At 44.8% G+C, this 24859-nt stretch overlaps 1 protein-coding gene across 1 annotated transcript; it reads right to left on the reverse strand.

Moving 5' to 3' along the window:
- Positions 1–7463: 7463 nt before the first annotated feature.
- On the reverse strand, positions 7464–18864 carry PTGER4 (prostaglandin E receptor 4). The gene is made up of 3 exons (XM_080680166.1): positions 18318–18864; positions 16965–17877; positions 7464–9428 (listed from the first exon to the last, which is right to left on the reverse strand). Exons 2-3 carry the CDS (start codon positions 17832–17834, stop codon positions 8844–8846), a joined length of 1455 nt encoding a protein of 484 aa, XP_080536292.1. The 5' UTR covers positions 17835–17877; positions 18318–18864; the 3' UTR covers positions 7464–8843.
- Positions 18865–24859: the final 5995 nt, after the last annotated feature.

Raw genomic sequence — 24859 nt, forward strand, 5'->3', positions numbered from 1 at the left:
CTTGAATTAGTTTGGAGATATTTAACCTCAGTTGCTTCTGATTTTAAGAAAGGAGGAGAACTTCTTTGTGATTTTTTTCTTTATCTGAAAGTGAGGAGTCACTGCTTTTGATAGTATAGGACAGATGGTCATCAATTGGGCTTAGTTCTTGGTGTAAGGTCTATGCCTCGACCCCAAAAGAGGCAAGACCCAGGACTGGGTGCAGGTTGCCACTAGATGCTGCTGAAGAACCCCTTGTTCCCTTTGAATTGACATCTGTAGGCCAGGTTCGTCCCCTTCTCACTCAGATAAAGGACATAAGATGGTTTACACATGAGATGGAGGAGGAAAAGAAATCCTGAATTATGGAGAAGAAAGCAGCTCATTTCTCCAGGCCCCAAAAGATGCTTAGCTAACACTCTTCTATGCGTGAAGAGAAAATGGCAAACATTTTATAGGGAGGTGAATTCTGAAATACTGACATTTACTAAACTGACTGAAGAAAAATAATTGATGTTCATGGTAAAATATAAAGATGTTTAATATACTTCCTGAAATAACACTACACATTAAAATTATATGGAATACAATTTGTATTTTTCTTGGTGGAAAATTGTATAGCATAGACACTCATTAGTCAGGACACTACATCCAGACCATGCCTGCTAATTTGAGAATCATGTATTATTCTCTAGACAATAGGTTCTTGTCTTGTTATTCATCTGAAATCTACTAAGAAATGCTACATAAACATTGAAAAGTCATGCAATGTATAGATCACAGAACCTAAATCTATTGCAGTTGGGGTCTATGTACAGTATTTTATGGTAGCTTTAAGTTGATGTCATATGGCAAAACCATTATGAAGACTTACATCAAAAAAGTTTGTCTCAGAAAGCTGGAGTTTCCATGATTATAACTTATCAGTACAGCCTTTTTAGTTTGAAAATAAAGTTATGCTTTATGTCATGATGTCAAAAGCTAGTTTCATTGCCTTTCCGCAGTAGGAAAATGGTCAGTCATTTCTTAATTTCAGGCTTCATGAGGCAGAAGCCCTTCCAAATTGACTCTGGACTTTTATTTCATGACAATGTACCTAAATGCGTTGTAAGTTGACACAAGAACCACAGTTTCATAATTATCTTCAAATCAATGATAATATTAAATTTTTTTTTCTGAGATGTTATTAAACTGATAGTGGATTTTGTAATTGATGGCATTTTAGGATTGAAAGGTAATGTGTTTTTTTTAAACCAGTAATATAGAAAGGAGGCGAACTTCTTTTACCAAAGTAAATTGAAATATGTCACTTTAGCCATTTGCAACTCAGTAGGCCCCCTTGAATGGAAGAGAAGGGGCAGCCCCACAGCTAGCCTGCCGTGAATCGTGCCTGCTGTGTGCTGTGTGCGAGCTCCGCCTGTGTGTGCCGAGCGGAAGAAAGGCTGAGGAACGTCGGTCTTCACTTTGTTGGGAGGCAGAGGGTAGAGATGGCTTCCTTTCACAGTGCTGCTTTGAACGTCCCTTAGCCAAGGGATCCCGATCTCTCTCTTCCCTCCCCCTCCTGCCCTCTCAGCAGAGAGGCTTCAGGGTAGATATATAAATTAGATGTAACCGCACACAAAAGCTCCTTTCTCTCCTGCATTTGGATTCATCATGCCTGCAGAGAGCCAGACTTAACAGATCTGTAAGCTTGGCAATGAAGGCTCTCTGCCTCTGTGGTTGGGCAGGACTGCTCACGCTGGGTGAGTAGGTCTGTCTAATTCTGGGTTTGATGTTAGGTGGCCGTTTTTGGCATGAATCTGAATTACATCCTTTAACCTGGACTTTTTCAGCATTACATCCGACATACTGGTTCTGCACTTGCCTGACTCCTTTCGTCTCTCAGATGTTTCAGAAGTCAGGAGGGGGAGTGGGTACTATATGCCTCCTTCTAACCCCCAACAAAAACGAGTGCAGATTGTATTTCTAAGTAAGCACGAGACAAAAACCAAATTAGGAAATGTTTTCTAATTCTAGATTTTTTTGGTAAACCATGGAAATTCTATTGAAATGGGTAATGTTAATTACAAGGTAACATGTAAACATTTGTTCAGGATATTTAAAAGGTCTACTGACTTGGAATTGTGATGGACCACAATGTTGACTCTAGTTTTAATTGGAAGGAAAGAATGTGAGACGAACCATGATATCCTCTGTGAACGTGGTCAACTTTCTTACATATAATAAAACACACCCATTATAAATTTACATTTGAGGAGTTTAGACATGTGAATGCCTATGCAATCACCATTACCATCAAGATACAGAATATTTCCATCGCCCACAAAGTTCTCTTAGGCTCATTTGCAATCATTCTCTTCCACCCCAATAACCAGTACTGTTCTGCTCCCTGTGACTATAAATTAGATTTAACTTTTCTAGAATTTCAAATACAATATGTACTTTGTGTCTGACATTTTTTGTTCAGTATAATACTTTGGTGATCCATCCATGTTGAGATTCATCCATGTTACTGTGCATGTCAGTAATATGTTCCTTTTTATTGCTGAGTATTACTCTGTTGTGCGGATATACCACAATTTGTAGCTTTTCATATTGTTAATGGACATCTAGGTTGTTGATGACTATCTTGAGTTTTGATCTGTTATGAATAAAGCTGCTATGTATATATGTGTTACAAGTTGGTGTGTGGATATATGTTTTCACTTCTTTTGGGTAAGTACTTGGGGGTGGAATTGCTGAGTTTTATGGTAAGTGTATATGTGACTGTAGAGGAAACTGACATTTTCCAGCTTGCTTTCGTACCAGTAGTGTATTGAAAAGTTTCAGTTGCTCCATCTTCTTGTCTTGGTATTGCCATTGGTTTTCATTTGAGGCACTTAGTGGATGTGTAGTGTATCTCATTGTGGTTTTAATATATATTTTCCTGATGATGTTGGGCATCTTTTCATTTGTTTATTTGACATTTGTATCTTCTTTTGGGAAGCACCTGTGCAAATCTTTTGCCCAGTTTTTCTTTGGGTTATCTTTATATTGAGCTGTAAGAAATCTTTTTCTGTATCCTGGATAAAAATCCTTTATGAGATCTATGGATTGTAAATATTTTGTCCCTATCAGTGGCTTGCCTTTTTGTTTTCTTAATGTCTTTTGAAGAGCAGAAGTTTTAAATTTTGATCGAGTCCAGTTTTCATTTATTTTTTTTCTTTTATGGTTATAGTTTCTGTGGGCTGAGAAATCTGCTTACTCCAAATTCAGAAAGAATTTCTATTTTCTGCTGGAAGTTTGCAGTTTTAGCTTTTATAGTTAGGTCTGTGATCCATTTCAAGTTAATTGTATGTATGGTTGGAGGTAAAGGTTGAGTTTTTGTTTTGTTTTTATGTCCAGTTATTCAAGCACTATTCATTGAAAAACTCCAACTTTGTTGAAAATCAATACACCATGTATTGAAGGTTTGTCTGAGCTCTGCATTCTGTTACACTGATGTATATGCCTATTCTTAAGCCAGTGATACACTGTCTTGATTACTAGCTTCAAAATTGTAGTCTTAAAAAAATCAGTATTTTTTTTCCAGTATTGCCCCATACCCCCATTTTGTTCGTCACTTAATTTTGTTCATTAGGTTCCACATATTAGTGAGATCATATGGTATTTGTCTTTCTCTTACTGGCTTATTTCACTTAGCATAATACACTCCAGGTCCATCCATGCTGTCGCAAAGGGTAAGATTTCCTTCTTTTCTGCAGCTGTGTAGTATTCCATTGTGAAAATGTACCACAGTCTTTTTATGCACTCATCTGCTGATGGGCACTTGGGCTGTTTCCAGATATTGGCTATTGTAAATAACGCTGCTGTGAACATAGGGGTATATATATTATTTCTGATTGGTGTTTTCAGATTCTTGGGTTATATTCCCAGAGGTGGAATTGCAGGGTCAAAACGCTATTCTCTTAAGAGTGAGCCAGAACTAACAATAAAGACATTGTTATGGACTGGATTGTGCCCCCACCTCCCAATTCATATGGTGAAGCTCTATCCCCAAAGTATTATTGGAAGACTAGAGGCCCGGTGCACGAAATTTGTGCACTCGGGGTGGGGGGGGTCCCTCAGCCTGGCCTGTACCCTCTCACAGTCTGAAGCCATCAGTCGGACATCCTTAGCGCTGCCGCAGAGGCGGGAGAGGCTCCCGCCACCACCACTGTGTTTGTCAGCTGTGAGCCCGGCTTCTGGCTGAGCGGCACTCCTCCTGTGAGAGTGCACTGACCATCAGGGCAGCTCCTGCATTGAGTGGGATTGGGCCAAAACCGCTCTCCGACATCCCCCGAGGGGTCCCGGATTGTGAGAGGCTGCAGGCCAGGCCGAGGGTCCCCACCAGTGCACGATCAGGGCCGGGGAGGGACACGGGAGGTTGGCCAACTGGGGAGGGAGCGCAGGAGGGCTCTAGGGCATGACCGGCCTGCCACGCTCAGTCCCAATGGCTGGACCCCAGCAGCAAGCTAACCTACTGGTTGGAGTGTCTGCACCCTGGTGGCCGGTGCATGTCATAGCGACTGGTCAACTGTTTGCCCCCTGGTGGTCAGTGCTCGTCATAGTGAGCAATTGAGCGGCCTTAGCATATCATTAGCATATTACGCTTTGGTTGGTTGAACAGATGACCGGACACTTAGCATATTAGGCTTTTATTATATAGGATAGGGCCTTTAAGGAGATAGTTAAGGTTAAATGAGGTTATAAGGGTTGCACCCTAATTCAATATGACTAGTGTCTTTATAAGAGAGACACCAGGGTATTTTGTTATGGCAGCCCTAGCAAACTAATACAGCCATATAACCCAATTAAAATGATTTGAATAGATGTTTTTCCAGATAAATATACAAATGGCCAATAAGCATATGAAGAGATTCTCAACATCATTAGTCAACTGGAGAAATGCAAATCAAAACCACTGGGTGACCACTTCACACCCATTAGGGTGGCTATAATCAGAAACATGGACAATACCAAATATTGATAAGGATGTGGAGAAATTGAAACCCTTGTACAATGCTGGTGGGAATATAAAATGGTGCAGCCACTTGGGAAAATTTGCAGGTCCTCAAAAAATTAAATATAGTTACCATATGACTCAGCAATACCACTCCAGATATATAGAATTAAAAACATGTTAACACAAAAACTTGTACAGCATTATTAATAATTATGCTATTGGCATTATTAATAACAACCAAAAAGTGGAAACAATCCCAGTGCCCATCACCTGATGCATGGATAGACAAAATGTGATATATCCATATAATGAAATATTATTCAGCCATAAAAACGGAATGGAGTTCTGACTCATGCTTTAATAGGGATGAACCTTGTAAACATGCTAAGTGAGGAAAGCCAGACAGTGAAGGCCACACACACATATATTGTATGATTCCATTAATGCCTAGAACAGGCAAATGCTTATGGTGGCTGCCAGGGGCTGGGGGTAGAGATTAGAGAGTGAATGCAAATGGGTACGTGGTTTCTTTCTGGGATGATGAATATGTTCTGGAATTAGATAGCAGCGATGGTTGCACTTGGTGAACATACTAAAATACAAGGCAAGTTATAAAATATGTGCATGATATTTCAATTAAAAATAATCCAGAATCAGTGTTCTGGATGGTGAATCTGAAGAAAAGGATGAGTGATTTTATGCTTTGATATATTAGTAATGTTAACTTGTGGCTTTAGTTTTTCCCCCATGAATGTGGGTGATGAATATATACATTATGTATTTATTTACATATAAATCTAGGTGTCTCATTGTGTACATGGGAGAAAAAAGCCTCTTTCACAAGTAAAGTACTCTCTGAAAACATCGTTTCCCAGACACTGATTAGTATAAATTGAGGAAATAGAACTATTTCCATTGGTAAAGTAGAACATTTTAGAAATTTGAGCTGGATGCTCTCTCTTTTTAATATATATATATATATATATATATATATATATATATACACACACACACACACATATACACACACACACATATATACATATATATATACATATACACACATATATACACATATATACATATATGCATATATACATATATATACACATATATACATATATGCATATATACATACATATATATATACATATACATATATATATATATATATGTATATGTATATATATATGCCCGGTGCATAAAATTCATGCATTTGGGGGGGGCGGGCGGGCGTGCCTCAGCCCAGCCTGTGCCCTCTCACAGTCCAGAAGCCCTCAGGGGATATCCGACTGCCTGCCACGGCCTCTGCACTCGCCAGCCATGAGCCCGCTTCTGGCTGAGCAGCACTCCCCCTGTGGGAGCACACTGACCACCAGGGGGCAGCTCCTGTATTGAGTGTCTGCTCCCTGGTGGTCAGTGTGCGTCATAGTGACTGGTCTTCCACCATTTGGTCGATTTTCATAATAGCCTTTTATTATATAGGATATATGTATATATATACACACACACACACATATATATATATATTTATTGATTTCAGAGAGGAAGGGAGAGATAGATAGAAACATCAATGATGAGAGAGAATCATCCATCGGCTGCCTCCTGCACACCCTCTACTGAGGATCATGCCTGGATCGTGCCCTTGACCGGAATGGAACCTGGGACCCTTCAGTCCACAGGCCGATGTTTTATCCACTAAGCCAGTGGTCGGCAAACTGCGGCTCGCGAGCCACATGCAGCTCTTTGGCCCCTTGAGTGTGGCTCTTCCACAAAATACCACGGCCTGGGCGAGTCTATTTTGAAGAAGTGGCATTAGAAGAAGTTTAAGTTTAAAAAATTTGGCTCTCAAAAGAAATTTCAATCGTTGTACTGTTGATATTTGGCTCTGTTGATTAATGAGTTTGCCGACCACTGTACTAAGCCAAACCAGCTAGGGCTGGCTGGATGCTCTCTTTTTGAGCCATCCCTGCCTCAGCTGAGAATCACTGTTCCATCATATCTGTGAAAATGAGTCTTGTTTTACTGACATCATCCAAAAATACATTTAAAAACTTGCAATTAGCAAATCATGACTTCGCTCCTGGGGACTATAGCTCCTTGAAGTGTGTCATACAGGCAGAGTCAGCATCGCCTAGGAGCTTTTTAGGAATGTGCATCCTCATGCCCCCCTCCCCCCAAGACCAACCGAATCAGAGACTGTGTTTTCAAGCTCTCCAGGTGACGTACATGTTAGAGTGTGAGAACCGCTGACCTAGAGAATTTACAGGCAGGAAGTAATACTGTCTCTCCCACCACCCATGCAAACAGGTGATTTAAGTACTAGATCTTGGTTTCTAAATACGGTTCTCCACTAAGTCTATCCAAGGTTTTCTACTATTCTTGTAACTTTTCTGTAAATTTGATATCATATAAAAATAAAAATTTAAAAAAATATTCCAATTGAAAAGGATAGAAGATAACCTAAAACAAATAAAAAAAATCACACTGTTCTCTCCAAAACCGAGGAACTCAGAGTGTATTTATTTATTATAATCTCCAAAATAATTTCAGTTGGTACAACTGCTTCATATCACTATCAGGCTCAGAATTTAATCACAACCAGGCAATTCACAAAAACACTTGTAAGCAACAAAACATGCTTAATGTTTCTTTGAGAAGGTTTCCTTCACATGTGTACAGCATTACAGGGTGTGACACAAAACTGTTAGAAGGTGACCTCACATGCCCATCTGGTTAGATTATCTGGTTAGACTTCTAACATCTGTGAAAGGTTAATTTAACCAATCCTTTCACAGCGCAAAGTAAAAGTCTTTATGGTGCATGCAGTCTGTCTTCCTCTTAAATTTTCAAGGATGTTCTAGATCAGTCCTTAGGAAAGTAAAACTATACACAATTTCAGGGAAAACAAGCTGCTTAGACTTTTTACTTTATATTGTACACTTCAACTATGAGTTGTTTATTAAAGACTTTTAAAATTTTATGTCACATTTTATAAGTACCAGTTTGTGGGGACAAAAGTAGAAAATATTGGCCAGTATGTTACGTTCTCCAGAAATCACAGATTTCTGGATAAATATATGTAGCCAGCACTAAACATTTCTCACTATGAAGTACACATAGGTTGGGAAGGAACTTTTAATAGTTTGGACTGTAATTTTCATGTCTTAAAAATAGTATTTTTCTTTATTCTTTTAATAGCACTCTTCCTTTTAAAAAATCTATATCCATTTTACAGGTATTAGTTTCACTATGAATTTTCAACACCTCAGCCTGAACTTATTTATGAAAATAAAATCTAACATCTATAACTTCAGCTTGTTATACTGGGGAGGAGAGGGGTTACCATACACTTATACCTTGTATTAACAATAAACCTTCTCACAGAGAAGAAAATACTTTAAATACCTTAAATCATATTTACAACGATAAAATTCACATTTCATGCTTTAGTGAGACACTTCAATCATCCCTAAGATAGGTAGTCCTCATAGTTCTCTGGACTGCAGCCCTTCCAGCCCCGCCGGCTGTGTGCAGGTATAACGCTCCACTCCCAATGTTCTGAAAAGAGCAAAACTTGGCCGTCTTCCTGTGAAGCAGGGAACTGAGGGTAGATCTCCTCAATCAAGTTCGGACCCAAATCCACCCCTACAGGTGACGAATCCACCCCTACAGGTGACGACCAACGAGTTTCAGGCCTCAGAAGCCATGTGAATCAGCTTGATTGATTGAAATGTGCTCAAAACCCAGATGTTCCTCTTGGGAGTCCCAGGACAAAAACAGCCCTTCCGAGCACAGCTCAATAAATGCTTCACCACGTGTCAGTTGCACAAGATTTTGTGAGCTTCCAGACACAGAGCTGTACTCCTTTCCTTGGCTACTATATACACTTTTCTGATAAGTTCAGTGTTTCATTGGGGAATGTGACTTGCAGGGAGCTGCCCTTGGGGGCGGGCCCAGCACTGCCCGCCACCTCGTCCACCAGTAAGACACTCTCTGAGTCCTGGCCCTGCGAGGAGTCAGAGGTCTCTGATATTCGGAAAGTCCTCAGGGAGGTGGTGTCTGCTTGGGGCAGGCTCATGCCAGGCACACCCGGAAGCAAATTCCTGCCTGCCAGGCCCGTGTCACCCAGGTCTGGCATGTACAGGAGAGTCTGTGACGTGCTGCTGATCTCCTTCAGCTCCCGGGACAGGAAGGAGCGCGAATGGCTGGACAGGGCGGAGGATGTCCGTCTGCTGTCAGAGCAGTGCTGCCCGGAGGGGTCTCTGCCGGACCCGCCGATGCGGCAGAAGAGGCATTTGATCTTCTCCATGGCTTTGCTGAGCACTGTCTTCCGCAGGAGGATGTAGATCCAGGGGTCCAGGATGGGGTTCACAGAGGCAATTCGGATGGCCTGCAAGTCTGGGTTTTTGCTGATCTCTCGCACTAAGCTCGGCTGATATAATTGATTGATGAACACTCGCACCTGCACAAACGAGATGGCCACGATCAGATTATATTTTTGGTCAACCGGGGAAACGTTTGCTGCAGCGTTTAATTTAGCAACATCAGGCAGCTGCCCTCTTCCGGTAATAAGTGCCCAAGAGCAGCATAAGCATCAGAAAAACCACTCGCTGTGCAATTACAGTATGTTTCGAGTTAGTGTAACTTTAAATATGTTTGTAGCATGCCTTTCCTAGGTCAAAGATGTCATACAAGAATGCAGTATGTGAACAGGGAACAGTGCATGAAGTTCCCTTGAAAAGCATTTTATTAACTTCATTTCTGAGTGCTTTTAAGGTTTGGTAATTCTATGAAGTATGTTTTTTTAAATTTTATTTATTGATTTGAGAGAAGCAGAGGAAGGTAGAGAGAGTGTGTGTGTGTGAGAGAGAGAGATCTGTTCATTGTTCCACTTATTTATGCATTCATTGGTTGACTCCTGCATGTGCCCTGACAGGACTGAACCTGCAACTTTAGGATCCCACAACCTTGGTGTATTGGGACGATGCTCTAATCAACTGAGCCACCTGGCCAGGGCAGGAATATTTTTTTTCTCCAATAGCCTTTTATTTTCCTAATTCCAGCTGCCATTTATATTTAAGTGAAACTCATTTTGTAAGTCAACTAACCATCTAGTCATCACAGACAAGCCCAGAGATTCCTTTATTTTAGAGTCTAGAAAGAATATACTGTAACTGTTGAGCCAATGTCTGAATCTGCTGTCATCCAGAATGACCAGAGAAGTTTTTATTTTTTTCTGTGGGTCTGTCCCCAGTCATAATAAACTCTTCGTCTAAAAACCCGTCCCAGTCTTCTCCCTAACTGCATTTCTCACCTGGATTATTGTGTCAGCCACGAAACTAGAGTTCCCACCGCCAAAAGCTCTCCTCTCCGATTCATCCTCCAAACTGCCACCAGAAGATTATTTCTAAAATGCATATCTGATCATGCTACTCAGCTCCCTGCTGCTTTTGAACTCTTGTTTTGCTTTACAAGTCTGCTCAATGACTCCACCCTGAAACTCCAATCAGAATCCTGCCTTTGTGCCTGTCCAGCATTTGAGCTGGTAAGTAGCCAAGAGCTAAAAGAACACTCTGGACACACCAGTAGGGATGACAGGTCATTCTAGTGTAGATTGAGCTGTTAAAGGGAAGAAGCACGTGGACCAGCCCACATACCCACAGGCCAGGTATGGCTTCAATGAAAGGAACACAAGGAGACCCTAACAACCTGCTTGCTATTTTGGAGTCAGAAAATTTTGCTCTTACTATAATCATTTATTTAGTCACTTTTTTGGGGGTAGTCTTCATTCCAGGATGTAAAGTTCTTTCTGGTTAAAGTACACAATCTTAAGGGACAAAGCCACTTGGTTTCTTCCCACCACAGTCTCTATTGAGGTTCTCAGCTGTGTCTGGACACAGATTCACCTCCCTTACATCTGTGGGCCTCTTCTCGGATGAAATGTTGCTGAGACCTAGAGGTTTAGAGGAACTTATCCAGGTCCCTACTCTGTTGGTGGCCAACTCTGGTCTGGGCCCCAGGTCTCCAGATGACTGACCTCCATGTTGCTTTTTCTGTTCTACCAGGCTGGCTGGCTTTCTGTTTAACAGTTATTTCCCAGCAATGGAATTATTGCTAAAAAGAATGAGGTTTACATTTTACTCATATCATGTACTATTGTTCCTAAGGAGAAAAGAAATGATGGGTTAAATCAGGGGCACTCTGGGTGTACCAGCACACACTCCAGGAAAAAAAAAGCAAGACCTATGTATGGCAGGGTTTATAAAACTTGAGACTTGCAGCCTCTAGGTGGCAGTGTTGTTCCACTTGTGACATTTTGGTCTCAGAACATTCCTAGGAAGCATTTTGCCCCGCCAACTCTAAAGACTTTTCAGAACAGAATTTTGGTGAAGTCTGAATTTAGCATTTCTGATATTTTTAACATTTCAATGTTTTGTTGCTGGTTGCTTCTCCCACTACAACCTCAAAACATGTTTACTAATGAAAAGCAGTTAAAATGGACATAAAAGGAATGAAATTTTTGACTACTGTAGAGGAAGTGAAAGGAAGCCCTATTTAATTTATTTTAATAGGAGAAAAGATATACAAATTTATTAATATTTTTATATGCACAGGCATTCACAAAAAAGTAAAAGAAGCTTATATATCCTTTTTAACAAAGAAAAGAGGGTTTGGGCTTCCAGAGAGGTCAAATGTGGGGCAGTAACTAGGGGATATATGGGGGACTAATGGAAGATAAGAGGTTTTTTAAGGAATGTTTATGCAGGCTCATCTTGGTGCTGGCTCTGTCTCCCGTGATAAGGGTCACTCTACTCACCCTGTTCCTAGGAGGGAGGGGGGAATCTATGCCACCTTCACGAAGGGAAATTCATGCCATGCTTTTAGTCAGATAAGGGCAGGAAACTAAGGAAGCCCAATTTTAGAGTTCCATTGGGGGGTGGGGAAGCTTACAATTAACACAAGGCACTGAACTTGGTCAGTTAACATTGTTTCAGTAAGGGGGAGTTGACAGTGGGAAAAAATAAATAGGAAAAGCAAAATGCCAAATTCAGGTAAGAACATTCTCAAAAGTCAGTTATTATTTTAGAAGACAAATGAGTTTGCCTTTGCAGCATGCTCTCAATGAGACTGACTTGAAGTACAAAAAAAAAAAAAAAAATGAACACAAACTCCATGCACTTCATGACACTCAAAAATTACAGCAATGTCTGCCTCACTTTCAAGGCTACTTGATTTGATCTTCCCAAAGGGGGAAACCCCAAATTAAGATGGGAATATCCACAGCAATGTCATGTGGGTAGGTCGGTGAAAGCACTTTTCTGGAATTTTCTCTCATCAGGCCATATATGTAACAAATAAACATGTTCAGGCAGTTTTCAGTGTTGGAAGAGTGTGCTGCTGATAAAAACAGAACCTCTGAGTCAGGAGGGAAAAACACCATAAAAAAATTCACCGAATACAAACATACATAATCTCTTGCAACTTTACAAGTTAGCCTAATTTTTAGTCGCTACAGATTCGTGCATGTAGTTTATTGTTAGTATTGGCATACCTTACAATATTCTCAACTTCCTGAAGATGACTACCGTTTAGGGTGAAGGAGAAAATATGACACATGCAATGGAATATGTGACTACAGCAAAGTTATGAGGAGGCTGATTGCTATAGAGGTAAATGCCTGAGCACTGGAATCAAACAAATCTCTATTCTGGCTCTGCTCCTTCTAATTTATGTACAAATTATGAAAGCACTTAGTAAAAATGGCTCACAGTCCAGCTGGTGTGGCTCAGTGGTTGAGCATTGACCCACGAACCAGGTGAACACCAGTTTGATTCCTGGTCAGGGCACGTGCCCGGAGGCAGCTGATGGATGTTTCTCATTGATGTTTCTATCTCTCTATCCCTCTCCTCTAAATCAATAAAAAATATTAAAAATGGCTAACATATATCTGTTGGCTCTTCTCACTCTTTTGGTAACCCATATGTAGAAGCTTAGCCACTGTGGAATCTATCAATAATTTGAAAACTGCAGCTGAGATGTAGCTTTTGGTACAGCTAATGACACGGTATCAAAAACATGTACTTCCTGTTTAAGAAGAACCTGTTGGCAGGGGATGTCTAATTGAAAAAGAACGCTCAAGTCTCGATTGAACCGATTTTTAGTCATCGACTGTCAAGGTAGAAATGCTTTCCAATAAAGGAGAAGATCCCGTAGGTGGATCTGTGCATGTGTCTGCTTGTTTGTGCCAGACACATCGAAGGAATGTCCCGTATGTGCTCAGCTATCCTGCCTGGGGAGAGCCCCAAATTGATACAGCTGTTACTAGAAATTATTACCTTTTTGGGTTTTAGTGACAAAACCCCACTTTACATAAAGAATAATGAAAAGAGTTCTTGCCTGGGTGGCTGGAGCTCAGTTCCCCCTCCCTTTGGGTCACTAACTGGCCACATAGTGCAGGCAGATTGCTTAATCCTGCAGGCAGGCTCTACACCGAAAATTTATTTCAGCATTCTACTAGGAGTCTATAGGAATCACTCCTGCTCTGGGGAAAATAAATCTTGTCGATGTCCAATAAAACCCAGCCTAGCCAGGCAGCACAGCAAGGTGGGAAGAGCATCAGAGGAGGACTCACCCACCACCACCACCCAGTTAGCTGCGTAACAATGCAAATTCTTCGTCTGCAGTTGAGGAAACAGGTGCAGAGAGAGTGAAAATGTTGGCCAGCCCTGAATTCTCCTCAGAGCTTTTGTCAATGAGGTACCGGATGCAGAAATATTTTTATGTTACTCCGCAGTCTGCAAGATACAAGTCCTGGGTCTGCAATGTGAGGCTATAACTAAACAACTGCTTTTAGGAATTGCTATTTAAAAACAAACAAAACAAAACAAAAAAAAAACAAAAAAAACCAAAACTCAGCTCAATTTATTTGGAAAAAAAAAAAAAATCCTCAATTTCTTCAGTTCTGCTGTAACCGTACCCAAATTTACAGCTCTCTTGGACCTAGAGATGGGAATTCTACTCAAGTGAAATCCCAGTAGGTGTTTTATGACTCTACTTCCTGTTTGCCTAAGGGGAAGCAAGTGTATCTCTCTATGTAGTTCCCATCTGCCCAAATAATCAGAAGCACTCACAGGACACTTTTCCTAAAGACCTAAGTTTCAGGCAGAAGACTAACCAAATTGCTACCCCTAACAGATGAATACTCATTACTTCAGAGTAAGAAGAGAGAACATACAAGGAGCTGTAAACAATAAACACGGCAGTGCTTGCATGGGGAAAATGCCTCCCCCAATCCTACAGTGTAAGTGTTTAGTTCCGAGGCAAAGATTTGATTGTAATTGTTATTTTAACGGCAAACTTAGGCACTGGGGTTGATCCAGCTACGCATTCACACTGGACCTTAGGAGGCTGTCTTGCTTGCATATTTCTAAAGAATACAATCCCTTTTATTCATCTTTCACTTCTTCAGCTTCTCCTGTGTTTCAAAAAACCAGAGGCTGGTTGACAAGAAGCACCTTCCCACTCTATCTTGTCATTTAATGTCCTTTGTAGGTTGCACTCACCCTTGCAGTTAACTGATTGTGACTCACTTTAGACAATCTCCCAAGTTCAGCACACTTCCTCATTGCTACAACTAACGTCCCAACCTCCCTCACATTTCCAATCCGAGCTCCACTTGTGAGCCATACTTCTGCTGGATAACAAATTAATATTTACTTTGCATCCTGGACTCTGTATCAACCGCCCTCTAAGAGCCACCCGGGCTGCTGCTTCCCTTTCCCCCCAAAACTTCATTTTCAGTGGCTGTGCCAAGCTTCCTGAAATTCCAAATAAACTGTATGAGCGCTATGAGCCTTTCCAGAGCTTTTCAGTGTTTTGAGGGGTTTGATTTTCCTCAAATAGGACTAGCAACTTGATTTGATAAAGTTAAAAAAAATATGCTTCATTCGTTTTTCTTTGCAACTGAAGATAGGTCCAGCTGCTTTAAATGTCAGAGAAACATGAAAAAAACAAAGTTGCAAACAGAAGCCAAAGAAGACTGTAGCTGTGGATAAGTTTCCCTTTGAATTCTTCCGGTAATTGCAAAGCTGTGGGTGGGTGGGGAGTATGCATGTCATTTTTGCATATCATTAATTTACAATTAAACTGACTCTGAAATTCGATTTTCAGGGTGAAATTACTTAATATCTACTACACGTTAATGACTTTCTATAGAGTGGACAGTATTCATTACCTAAAATGTGGTTAATTTGCAAAACGAATAGAGCACCTATAATTTCTTGCCTCTGGCTTCTCCAGTAGTTTCAAAGGTTTTGTAATAAACTGCCCTGCACCACAGGGCTGCGTCTGCCCCTTCAGCTGGAAGGAAGCAATCCACCTGTGACTGTGCAGCAATCGGTAGCTTCACAGGCTCACCCCAACCACAGCACAATTAAAAAGTAAAGGACGTGCAGGCTGCTGGCCTTCTAGCTCTAGTGCCTCTGTTTCTGCGCGTGGGTCCTCTGTAAGTGCCCAGCACTCTCTTTGTCATGTACGGTTCTGCAAAACATCAGGCAGAGGCCCAGGAAGGGGGCCCCAGCCAGAGCTGCGCTGCCTCTTCCCAAATCTCCCTTTCTTTGGGGTTGCCACTGCGCACACTAAAATATATTTATGTGGCTCAAGTGAGACTTAACTCCCTAAATTATGTCGGGTCCTGGAACGGTTTAAAGGCCCCTTTGGCCAATTATATTTACTTCTGTTTATACAGACTGGCAAGAAGCTACTACTGTGCGCTGGCTCTCAGCCCCCTCCAAGTTCCTTCCATCTACAGTCACTTTTATGAGAGATACACTATTTTACATTAAATATCCCTGGGCAGTTTGAGGAAGGGGAAGAAAGGAATAATACATTTATTTGCTCTTGCTCCCCATCAGCATAAGAAAGAGAAGTCATCTCCTCTTGAGTTCATAGTTTAGAACTTCCAGGCATGCAGTGTTTTGAGAGATGAGAAAACTCAGAAGTGGTTGCTTTTAAGGGAAACTCTAGGTAAAGCATTATGTACATCTGCCCAGTAGAGGAGAGCTAGGTAAGTTTTTCAACATTTCTGCTTTTAACATTTTAAAAGTTAACCCAGAGGCCATTTTAAAGAAGGTGATGTCCTAAAAACAAAGTGTATGGAAACGCAAACACACACTGGCAGGAAGGCCAAAATTAGAAGCGTCTGTAAGGGCAGGGCTGAGGGTCACCAGCTGCAGAGTGGGGGCCCACAGTACATAAGCACCTTTTCCCTAGACTGGTCCTGCACCTCTCACAGCTGTTGAGAATTCAAATCCAGCACCCATGGCCCTCAGCCTGCCCATAAGAAGCCTGCTTTCCTGACCCGAGAGAATGCTGAACCTGTGTGCCTGACACCGCCCCTGTAGCACCTGTCCCCACAGTGCCCCCAGATGTCCTGCCAGGCCCTGCGGGTAGAGCAGTGGAGTTCTCAATTAGTGTAAGCAAGTCACTTCCCATGTAACCTGAGCGAGTTGGGTTACACCAAAAGGCATTTGCCTTCCAGCCCCCCAAATTCTACAGAGTCTCCCCCCAAACCCTGCATAAACCAACACCCCTCAATCCCACTGCTCTAAGGAACGGTGTACACCAGAGACCAGCACCCCTGAAGTTTCGGGTTCTGCTGTTCTCTGTCACCCTACAGCGGTTTCCCCTCCACGTCTGACTGAGAGGCGGGGGTTCCGGGAAGGCTCAAGGCCAATGTCAGGCAGCCGCGGGTAGGGGCTGTCCCGGGGGAGAAAGGAACCAGGCTTTCCGGAAGCACCTGCTGCAGGCATCTCCTTAGGGCTGCGGCCTGAAGGGAGGTCGGGCTGCTCTGAGAGCTGAGTGTGGGATCCCAGCCCGACCTGCAGGGGATACCTGGAGGAGACCTGCCTACTGCCCGGGAACGAGAGGGAAAGGAGGGGGGCGGGCGGGAGGTGGACGGGGGAGACGGCCCGAGCGGGGCCCCAGGCCGGCCACTCACCACGAGCGGGATGGAGCAGATGAGCACCACCAGGGAGGTGGCGATGAGTAAGATGACCATCTGGATCTCGGCGCCCGCGATGCGGCGGAAGCTCCGGCGGCGGCGAAAGTCGTTCAGGCGCGGCAGGGCGGGGGAGGCGGCGGCCGGGGAGCCCCGGCAGGAGGCCGAGGCGGAGGCGAAGGCGGCGACCGCGTGGTGCTGCTCGGTGCCCAGCGAGGTGCGGCGCATGAACTGGCGGTGCATGCGGAGCAGCGCGCCGCACACCAGCACGTTGCAGAGCACGGTGGCGAGGATGAGGAAGGAGCTGAAGCCCGCGTACATGTAGGAGAAGGCGGCGTGCGCCGTCACGTTGGTGGTCCAGTCGATGAAGCACCAGGTGTCCGGGTACTGCAGCCGCGAGCTGCCCAGGCCCATGTTGGGCAGCGCGCAGAAGAGCACGTTGGACGCATAGACGGCGAAGAGCGTGAGGCCCGCCAGCCGCTTGTCCACGTAGTGGCTGTAGAAATAGGCGTGGTTGATGGCCAGGTAGCGCTCGATGCTCATGGCGCAGATGATGCTGAGGCCCGACAGGCCGAAGAAGAGCAGGATGAAGGTGCTGTACTCGCACAGCGCCGGGCCGCCGGGCCACTCGCCCTTCAGGTACGTGGCGATGGTCACCGGGCTCACCAGCAGCGTGCCCAGCAGGTCGGTGACGGCCAGCCCGCACACCAGCGTGTAGAAGGTCGTCTCCTTCTGCTCCTTGCGCGATTTGCACAGCACCACGATGGCCACCAGGTTGCCCACCACCCCGAAGATGAACATCACCGCCGGGATGGTCACCGGGCTGTTCGGCATCGAGGGGAAGGAGGCGTTGGCCGCAGGGGCGGACATGGTGGCGGCCAGCACGACGCGGCCTGGAAGTGCGAGGCTGGGTCTGGGGATGAGAGGAGAGACAGGAGCTGTGAGATGAAATCACCACCCGCAAGGGGTCCGATCCGCGCCCCAGGAACAGTATGCAGAGGAGACGGAGAAGGACTCGTGAATTGTAGCCACTTGCCAACTGCGGCTACCCAACTTTCCAGGTTCCTGATGCGTCCTGCCGGCTGCACCACTCCACGCGCATTAATATTTATAAGTGGATACAGCCATTCTCTCCCCCCCGCTCCCCCCAACTCCACTTCACTGCCAAGATGAACAAGGCCTATCTCAAGGGAAAAGTGGTTCGCTCTAATTCCCGACAGATTCTGAGTCAATAAAACTCTCACTGAAAACAGTTAGGAAAGACAATTTGGAGAGCGCGCGCTCTCCTCCCTGGCTCCGCTCTAGGGGCTCCCGCCCTCCGCTCTCTGCCCAGTGCCCCCAACCCCATCTCACCTGTGGCGGCCGCGAAAGTCCCCAGAGTCAAGCCTCGGATGCTCCGGACACGCCTCCAACCTGTCCTCAGCCTCGCCCCGCGCAATGGGCAGTCTGTCCAGCGCTCGCCTCCTCAGAGCCGGGTCTCCGGTGGCTGCCAAGTTTCTGGAACTGGGCTCAGAGTGGCCAGCTTTCAGAAACTTGGGGAGCCAGCAGGGCCGCGGGGATGGGTCTGTGAAGCCTGCTCTGGGGTTTCGTCCCTTCTATGTTTCCGTCCCTTCACAGATGATCCAAGCTTTGCGGAGTCCGTGGGCGGATAATAACCCGCGGTGCGCGGCCGCGCGCGCAGGTGGCACTGAGCCCCGGTGCCCGGCTCGGCCGCCCTCCTCCGCGGTCCCGGGCAGCGCGGGCGGCTACCGGGGCTGGCGGCTGCCGCTGAGGCCGCCTCTGGCTCCCTGGGGGCGGCGTGAGGTCCACTGGGCCTGAGGCTCTGACCTGGGACCGCTCATCTTCTTCCTCTCGGGCCGCCGCGTTCCGCGCTCCACCGGTGCCCTTCCAGCCTGTCTCTGTACAAACTTTTCTCCGGCTTCAAGTTTCCCTGAGGAGGCGGGACCCACGGTGCGCGGCCCGGGCGCCCATTGGCCGGGCGGGAAGGGGCGGGGCGCGCTCGCCCCACTCTGTGCCGCAAGGTGGCGGGGCGGGCGGGGCTCGGGCTGTGCGGGTCCCGCGGCGCCGCGTGGGGACGCTGTCCGTGGCTTCCCCTCGTCGCCAGGGCGGGAAGGTCTCGGGTCAGGTTCCCGCGCCTCGGGCTGATGGTGCGGAGAGACCGCCACAGGCGGGGAGTCTGGGAAGGCGGGCGCGCTCCCGGGCACCCTCGTAGCCTCTCTGGACTGGGCATCCAGGGGGCCAGCGCTGAACCCAGCATTTCTAACTCACTGCCTCCCGCTCACGGGGGCTATTTCTCGCATCTCAACACGCAGGTCGCACCATCCGGTTGCTGGGACGTGAGGTCCACTGCACTAGGACTCTCCCTGGCGTGGCCCCGGGTTAGAAGTAGGGTGCGCGCCACGGCCCACCAGGGCGGTGGGGACCAGGCTTGGGCGGGGAAACCACGAAATCATCCTCTCATCGTGAATGGGGTTGGTTGGCAGTTCCCAGGCTGTAGGCTGCGCTCCGTAGGGCAGTTCCAGGCAAAAAAGGGGAGCGGAGATAGAAAGCTCTCCCAGAGCAGGTGGCAGCGCCCAGCAGCTTGGAGAGAGGTGGCCCGCGGGTACCACGTGGGAGAGTGGAGAGCGTGGGAGGGCTGTCTGTCTAGCCGCGGAGACCTTTCTCCTGCTCTGGCACTGCGCCCTGTAGGAACGGTTAGACTGAGCTTTGGGCCTTTGCCCTGTTACATTCACGTTAGAGGCCTTTCCCAGGAATCCTTGGACAGGCTGATGCAGGGTGAGACTGGAATGGGAAGTCCTGAGAGTAAAGGAATTCTCCAGTCATTGCCTCCATGATTAACTCTTGGAAAAGCCAATCTGCTCTACCTTCTTCTTTTGAAGTATAGTTTGGTTTCTTTTAAGGTGGGAACAGTTTTTCTGCATACTCACATCTCCTTACTCTCTTTCCTAAATTCAGAACTGGAAACTAAAAAAAAAAAAAAAGAAAAAAAAAAGAAAAAAAAAGATTGTGAAACTTTATGGTGTGATTATAACCGTTTTACCGTTTATTTTTTTTTTAAACCATAAAGTGAGACTATGTGGGCCTTCACAGAATTTAAATTCCTAGAAAAACCTCTTTCCTGTGCCCCTTATGCGTTTTAACATACTGCATGTCCTCACAGAGTTAGTGAATAACTCTCTTCTTTTATATGATAAGCAGGCACTGAGTCCTTAAATGTTGTTTTATGAATGAACAAACCTAGGACTTTATCTGGTTCTCCAGTTATTCTCAAACGGCACAGTAACAACTGAGCAATATAAACCAAGAGGGCATTTCAGGTTTCCATGACAGGGCATTAACCGACTTACACTGACTGTGGAAGGCACCCTGTGGATGTATTACTACAGCATCATTCTGTTTCTACTACTTCCTCACGAGTATCAGGGATTCAAAAGCGGAAACATTTATTATCCAACAAAAAGAATTGATGGCTATTGGTCCGTTTCTTAGAGTCCTCGCTTAATCACCACCGCGATCACTTCTGTTGCCCGTGTTTCCTTTGAGTAGGAACTTGGCTGATTGTGTCAGCACTGAAAGCACACCCCCACTAGAAATAGGAAACTGCACTTTCTGCCCCCATCCTTCTCTGACCACATTGCATCACTGTCGCCTGTCAGCTGGCTGTCAGTCAGTATGGGAAGGGGAGGTGGGAAGTCCCACCTCTTTCACTTTCTGCTGATAAAAGCATCTTTCCATCTGGAGTTCCAAAAACGGAAAACAGTTAAGACTGGTACATGTTAATTTTTCATGGTAGAGTATATTAAATATAAAAACTTAGGCACACGGCAGAGATGATTACATAGTAATCACAGGTAACAGATATTACAGGTTTTTAGCATGTCATTGATAACTTGGGCTTGTTATCAATGGAGCTGTTTTTCTTTCTAGTGCTTAAAAGTTTTTTTCCACAGTAGCTTTAGGAAGATGAAAATAAATAAGAATCCAGGACTAAAAAAAAATGTAATGAGGTTTACCTGTTTACCTGTACCCTCTGTTGGTGCATGATTCTTAAAGGTTAAGTTTAGCCTTCAGAAGTAGAAAGGATTTGGGAAACAAATCATTTTTTTTTAATGTATTTTATTGATTTTTTACAGAAAGGAAGGGAGAGAGGTAGTTAGAAACATTGATGAGAGAGAAACATCTATCAGCTGCCTCCTGCACACCCCATCCTGGGGATGTGCCCGCAAACAAGGTACATGCCCTTGACTGGAATCGAACCCAGGACCCTTCAGTCTGCAGGCTGACGCTCTATCCACTGAGCCAAACCGGCCAGGGCAAACAAATCATTCTTAATTTGAAAAACTGCAACAGTATAGTTCTATTTCCCACATACTCTGCCAGGAACCCACATGCAAAATGAAGAATTGTCATGTGTAGGTGGACACTTTTTGCCACTGTTTGTGTATTTTCAATGAAGAGATTTTTATTTTAAACATTGTTTTCTATCCTCCCCTGCAGTTTCTGCCTGCATCCCACTTCTCTGCACTGGGAGACCTTGTCTCAGCTCTCTAGAACTGTCTTGAATTCCTCTCTGAAGGTTTGAACTAGTGCAAGAATGGCCTGCCTGACCAGTTCCATTGCTCTCTCTGGGCTAATTATTTGACTACTCTTTTGAGTAAACACCAGAAGGTGAGAACCCAAAAGTGAAGACAGCCTGGGGCTGCCCACCACATCCCCTTTGACTCAGGTGACTTGTCCTTGGGTCAAAAGAACGGGTAAGAAAGGGGATACTTGCTGGGAGGAAGGCAACAAGATGAATCAGATCTGGCCCGAGCCCCTTAGGAGGCCAAAGCTGGCCAGGTCTGACTTAGAGCATTTCTGCAGCACTAGCGTTCACGGAGCAAAGCCTGTGCAAATTGTGTTTGCTCCCTGTCTTCCATGACAGGCCACGCAGATACTCAAAACAGAGTGAAAAAGGCATCTACCTGGTACAAATAACACAGTGGCCTTGGCCACTTGGCCTTCCACATGCTCACCCAGTTGGTTCAGTGGATTACAAGCGTGCCAAGCACTGACCTTGGGCATGAAAAGCGTCCTGGAAGGTGTTTGTGGTCCTGATGACCGCCCTCCCATGTGAGTGGTGCATGTCAAATGTGTGCTCTCCAAATAATTTTCATTTTCTGAGCATGAATTTTATGCTGAGTCTAGTGCGTGGATTTGTTACACACGTCGGTACTGGGATGAACTCCCCAGCATCTTCCTGTGGTGATGAATTGCTGCTGGGGACGCTGGTTGCCACCAAATGATTGCTTCCGGCTGTCTCCTCCTCTGACAGTTACACTCCTCCAGGTGATGGCTTTCTTCCCTTTTATCCTTTCCCCCTTTTTGCTCCAAATAAATATTTTCACGGTACACCCCTTGTAGATGGAGCTAATGAACAAAGAAAGGGGATTGCTTACTTGTTGCTCATTTTTGAAGATACAGTGGAGAGAGAAAGCCTTATGAGTTCAGGTGTCTCATCTGCAGGATGATGGACACTCTGATTATATTTCAGTTTCTTCTCATCCTCCCGCCCTCCCCCCGGCCCCCCGAATTACTGTATATTTTAGCATTTCAGAAAATACACAGAGACTCCCTGGTTGAATCAACCACACTACTATAATCTGTAGCTCGTGAGTCACTTTCCACAGCATTTTCACACTTGCTATGATCTTATTAGTCACCTCCTGAGGATGTTTGGCAGGTGTGATGCAGATTGTCACGTTTTACCAAATGCCGTTTCCCTTTCTTCTGGAACCTGTGGCTGGATGTTATTGCTCATACTTCTGTGGTTACATGTAGCCTGGGTGACTGGACTCCAGCCAATGGATTACAGGTAGAAGTGATGTGTGCCACTTCTAGGCCTGGTCCTTAAAAGAACCCCCCAATCCTCAGAGGTGCTGTCTTCCTTCTTCTGCCAACAACATACAAGGCCCTGGTGTATCGCAAAGCCATTAGATAGGAGGTGACTGGGTCACTGAATGCCTGCATGGAGTGGGGACCTCATTCCAACCCCAGTGGCTCTCATGGGACAATGAAGTGAGAGAGGAACAGTCCATTGACACGTGAGGGGCTACCTGTTTCAGCAGTGAGCCTATGATTCATACAGCATGATTGGAATCATCTCTTTTTACTAATAACAATGTAGGCCTAGAAAAGCCATCTAACTTGCTCAAAGGCATGAGTAGGAAGACCAGCTGAAATGTATCCAATCGTTAGTCTGTGTGAGACACTGGGCTGAATGCTTTATGCATGTGCTTTATGTACCTAATTCTCACAACAAAGCTACGAGGAAGGTAACATTCCCATTTGATAGATGAGCAAACTGCAGTTTGATGATTTTTAAAAAGACAGCAGAGCCTTTGGGGATGGTGGTGCTGAGGCTTCTGCAGTAAAAGTGGCCGCCGGCCGAGGCATCCTGACCACCCGTGTGCTACTGCCAGCCTTCCCACTGACTCCGTGTGACTGGTTGTCTTTCCAATAAACTCCTTTCCTGCTTAAACAGACCAAGCTCAGTTTCTGTTGCTTGTGAAGCATAACCCCATGCAGTACAAGGAGGTTGAGTGAATTACAGATCGCATTGTTGACAAATGACAGGGCAAAAATTTTAATCTAGACCTGTCTGATCCCCAAACCTGCACCCCTAACCTCTGTATTTCTTAACCCAACTGGAACTCCAAACATATGACTCTTACACCTCTTTCTTCCTCAGTGTCATGGGTTTTGAGATAAAGAAGATCTGAGTTCAAGGCCATAGCAGGTAAATTGCCATAGTGAAAAGTAGTTTTTATTAAGTTGGTTCTTCTTAAAATAATACTTTTGATTTTAGAGAGGAAAGGAGAGGGAGAGAAAGATAGAAAATTAATGATTAGAGAGAATCATTGATCGGCTGCCTCCTCAACACCCCCCCCCCCACACACACACACACTGGGGATTGAGCCCGCAACCCAGGCATGTGGCCTGACTGGGAATCAAACCGTGACTTCTAGGTTCATGGGTCAATGCTCAACCACTGAGCCATGACTGTCAGGTTCTAAGTTGGTTCTTTTGAAGTTTAAATAATATAATAATGAATACAAAGAAAATGTCATTTCCATATTAAAAACAAATATTAGCCTATGATTGTAATTATTATATACAATTACGTCTCCAAAATTGACTTCTAATGATTGTGTGATTAGTTGTTGGGCATAAATTGTTTAGAGGGTGTTGTGATAAGTTGAGAATATATAAACTTTGAAAGAACTTACTTTTACCTGGGCCTAACCCCAAACATCCAAAGACTGGTTTTATATATAATCACAAAGAGATAATTAAGGTAATTATTCAGATACTTTAGGCAGTCCCTATCCCTGCCTTTTGATGAGAAGGAAATAATTACTTTCAATGAGATGATTTCTATTGCCTACTGATACCACTGCACTGCATTAGCTAATTGCTCAGGAGTACATTTAATATTGATTATCTAATCACTGTGCTAATTAAAGAGATATTAGTGAATTTTACCCCAGACACAGAATTCACCTGGTTCTTTTCCAGGTGATTTTATTTTGAGATATTTGTAAGAAAAACTGAGACACATTTGTTTGGGAGAGATGAGTACAAATCTGTCTGGAAACAAGGAGTCAATGAGATGACCACCTGCTTCCCCTCCCCCCGGGCCCACTCAAAAACACCTCTCCCAGTCTGGTCTGTTACAAAACCAAAGACTGCCCTAGCCGGTTTGGCTCGGTGGATAGAGCGCCAGCCTGTGGACTGAAGGGTCCCAGGTTCGATTCAAGTCAGGGGTACATGCCTGGGTTGTGGGCTCGAGCCCCAGTGTGGGGCATGCAGGAGGCAGCCGATCAATGATTCTCTCTCATCATTGATGTTTCTCT

Source organism: Plecotus auritus (assembly GCF_963455305.1).
Source record: "Plecotus auritus genome assembly, chromosome: 7".
In the NCBI taxonomy this organism is placed as follows: domain Eukaryota; kingdom Metazoa; phylum Chordata; class Mammalia; order Chiroptera; family Vespertilionidae; genus Plecotus; species Plecotus auritus.

What these genes read in the sequence shown, in the direction of transcription:
- PTGER4 (XM_080680166.1), bottom strand. Translation starts at nt 17,834, where the DNA reads ATGTCCGCCCCTGCGGCCAACGCCTCCTTCCCCTCGATGCCGAACAGC. An exon ending in TCTGCTCCATCCCGCTCGTG is followed by an intron (nt 9,429 to 16,964) that starts GTGAGTGGCCGG and finishes TCGTTTGTGCAG; the next exon opens with GTGCGAGTGTTCATCAATCA.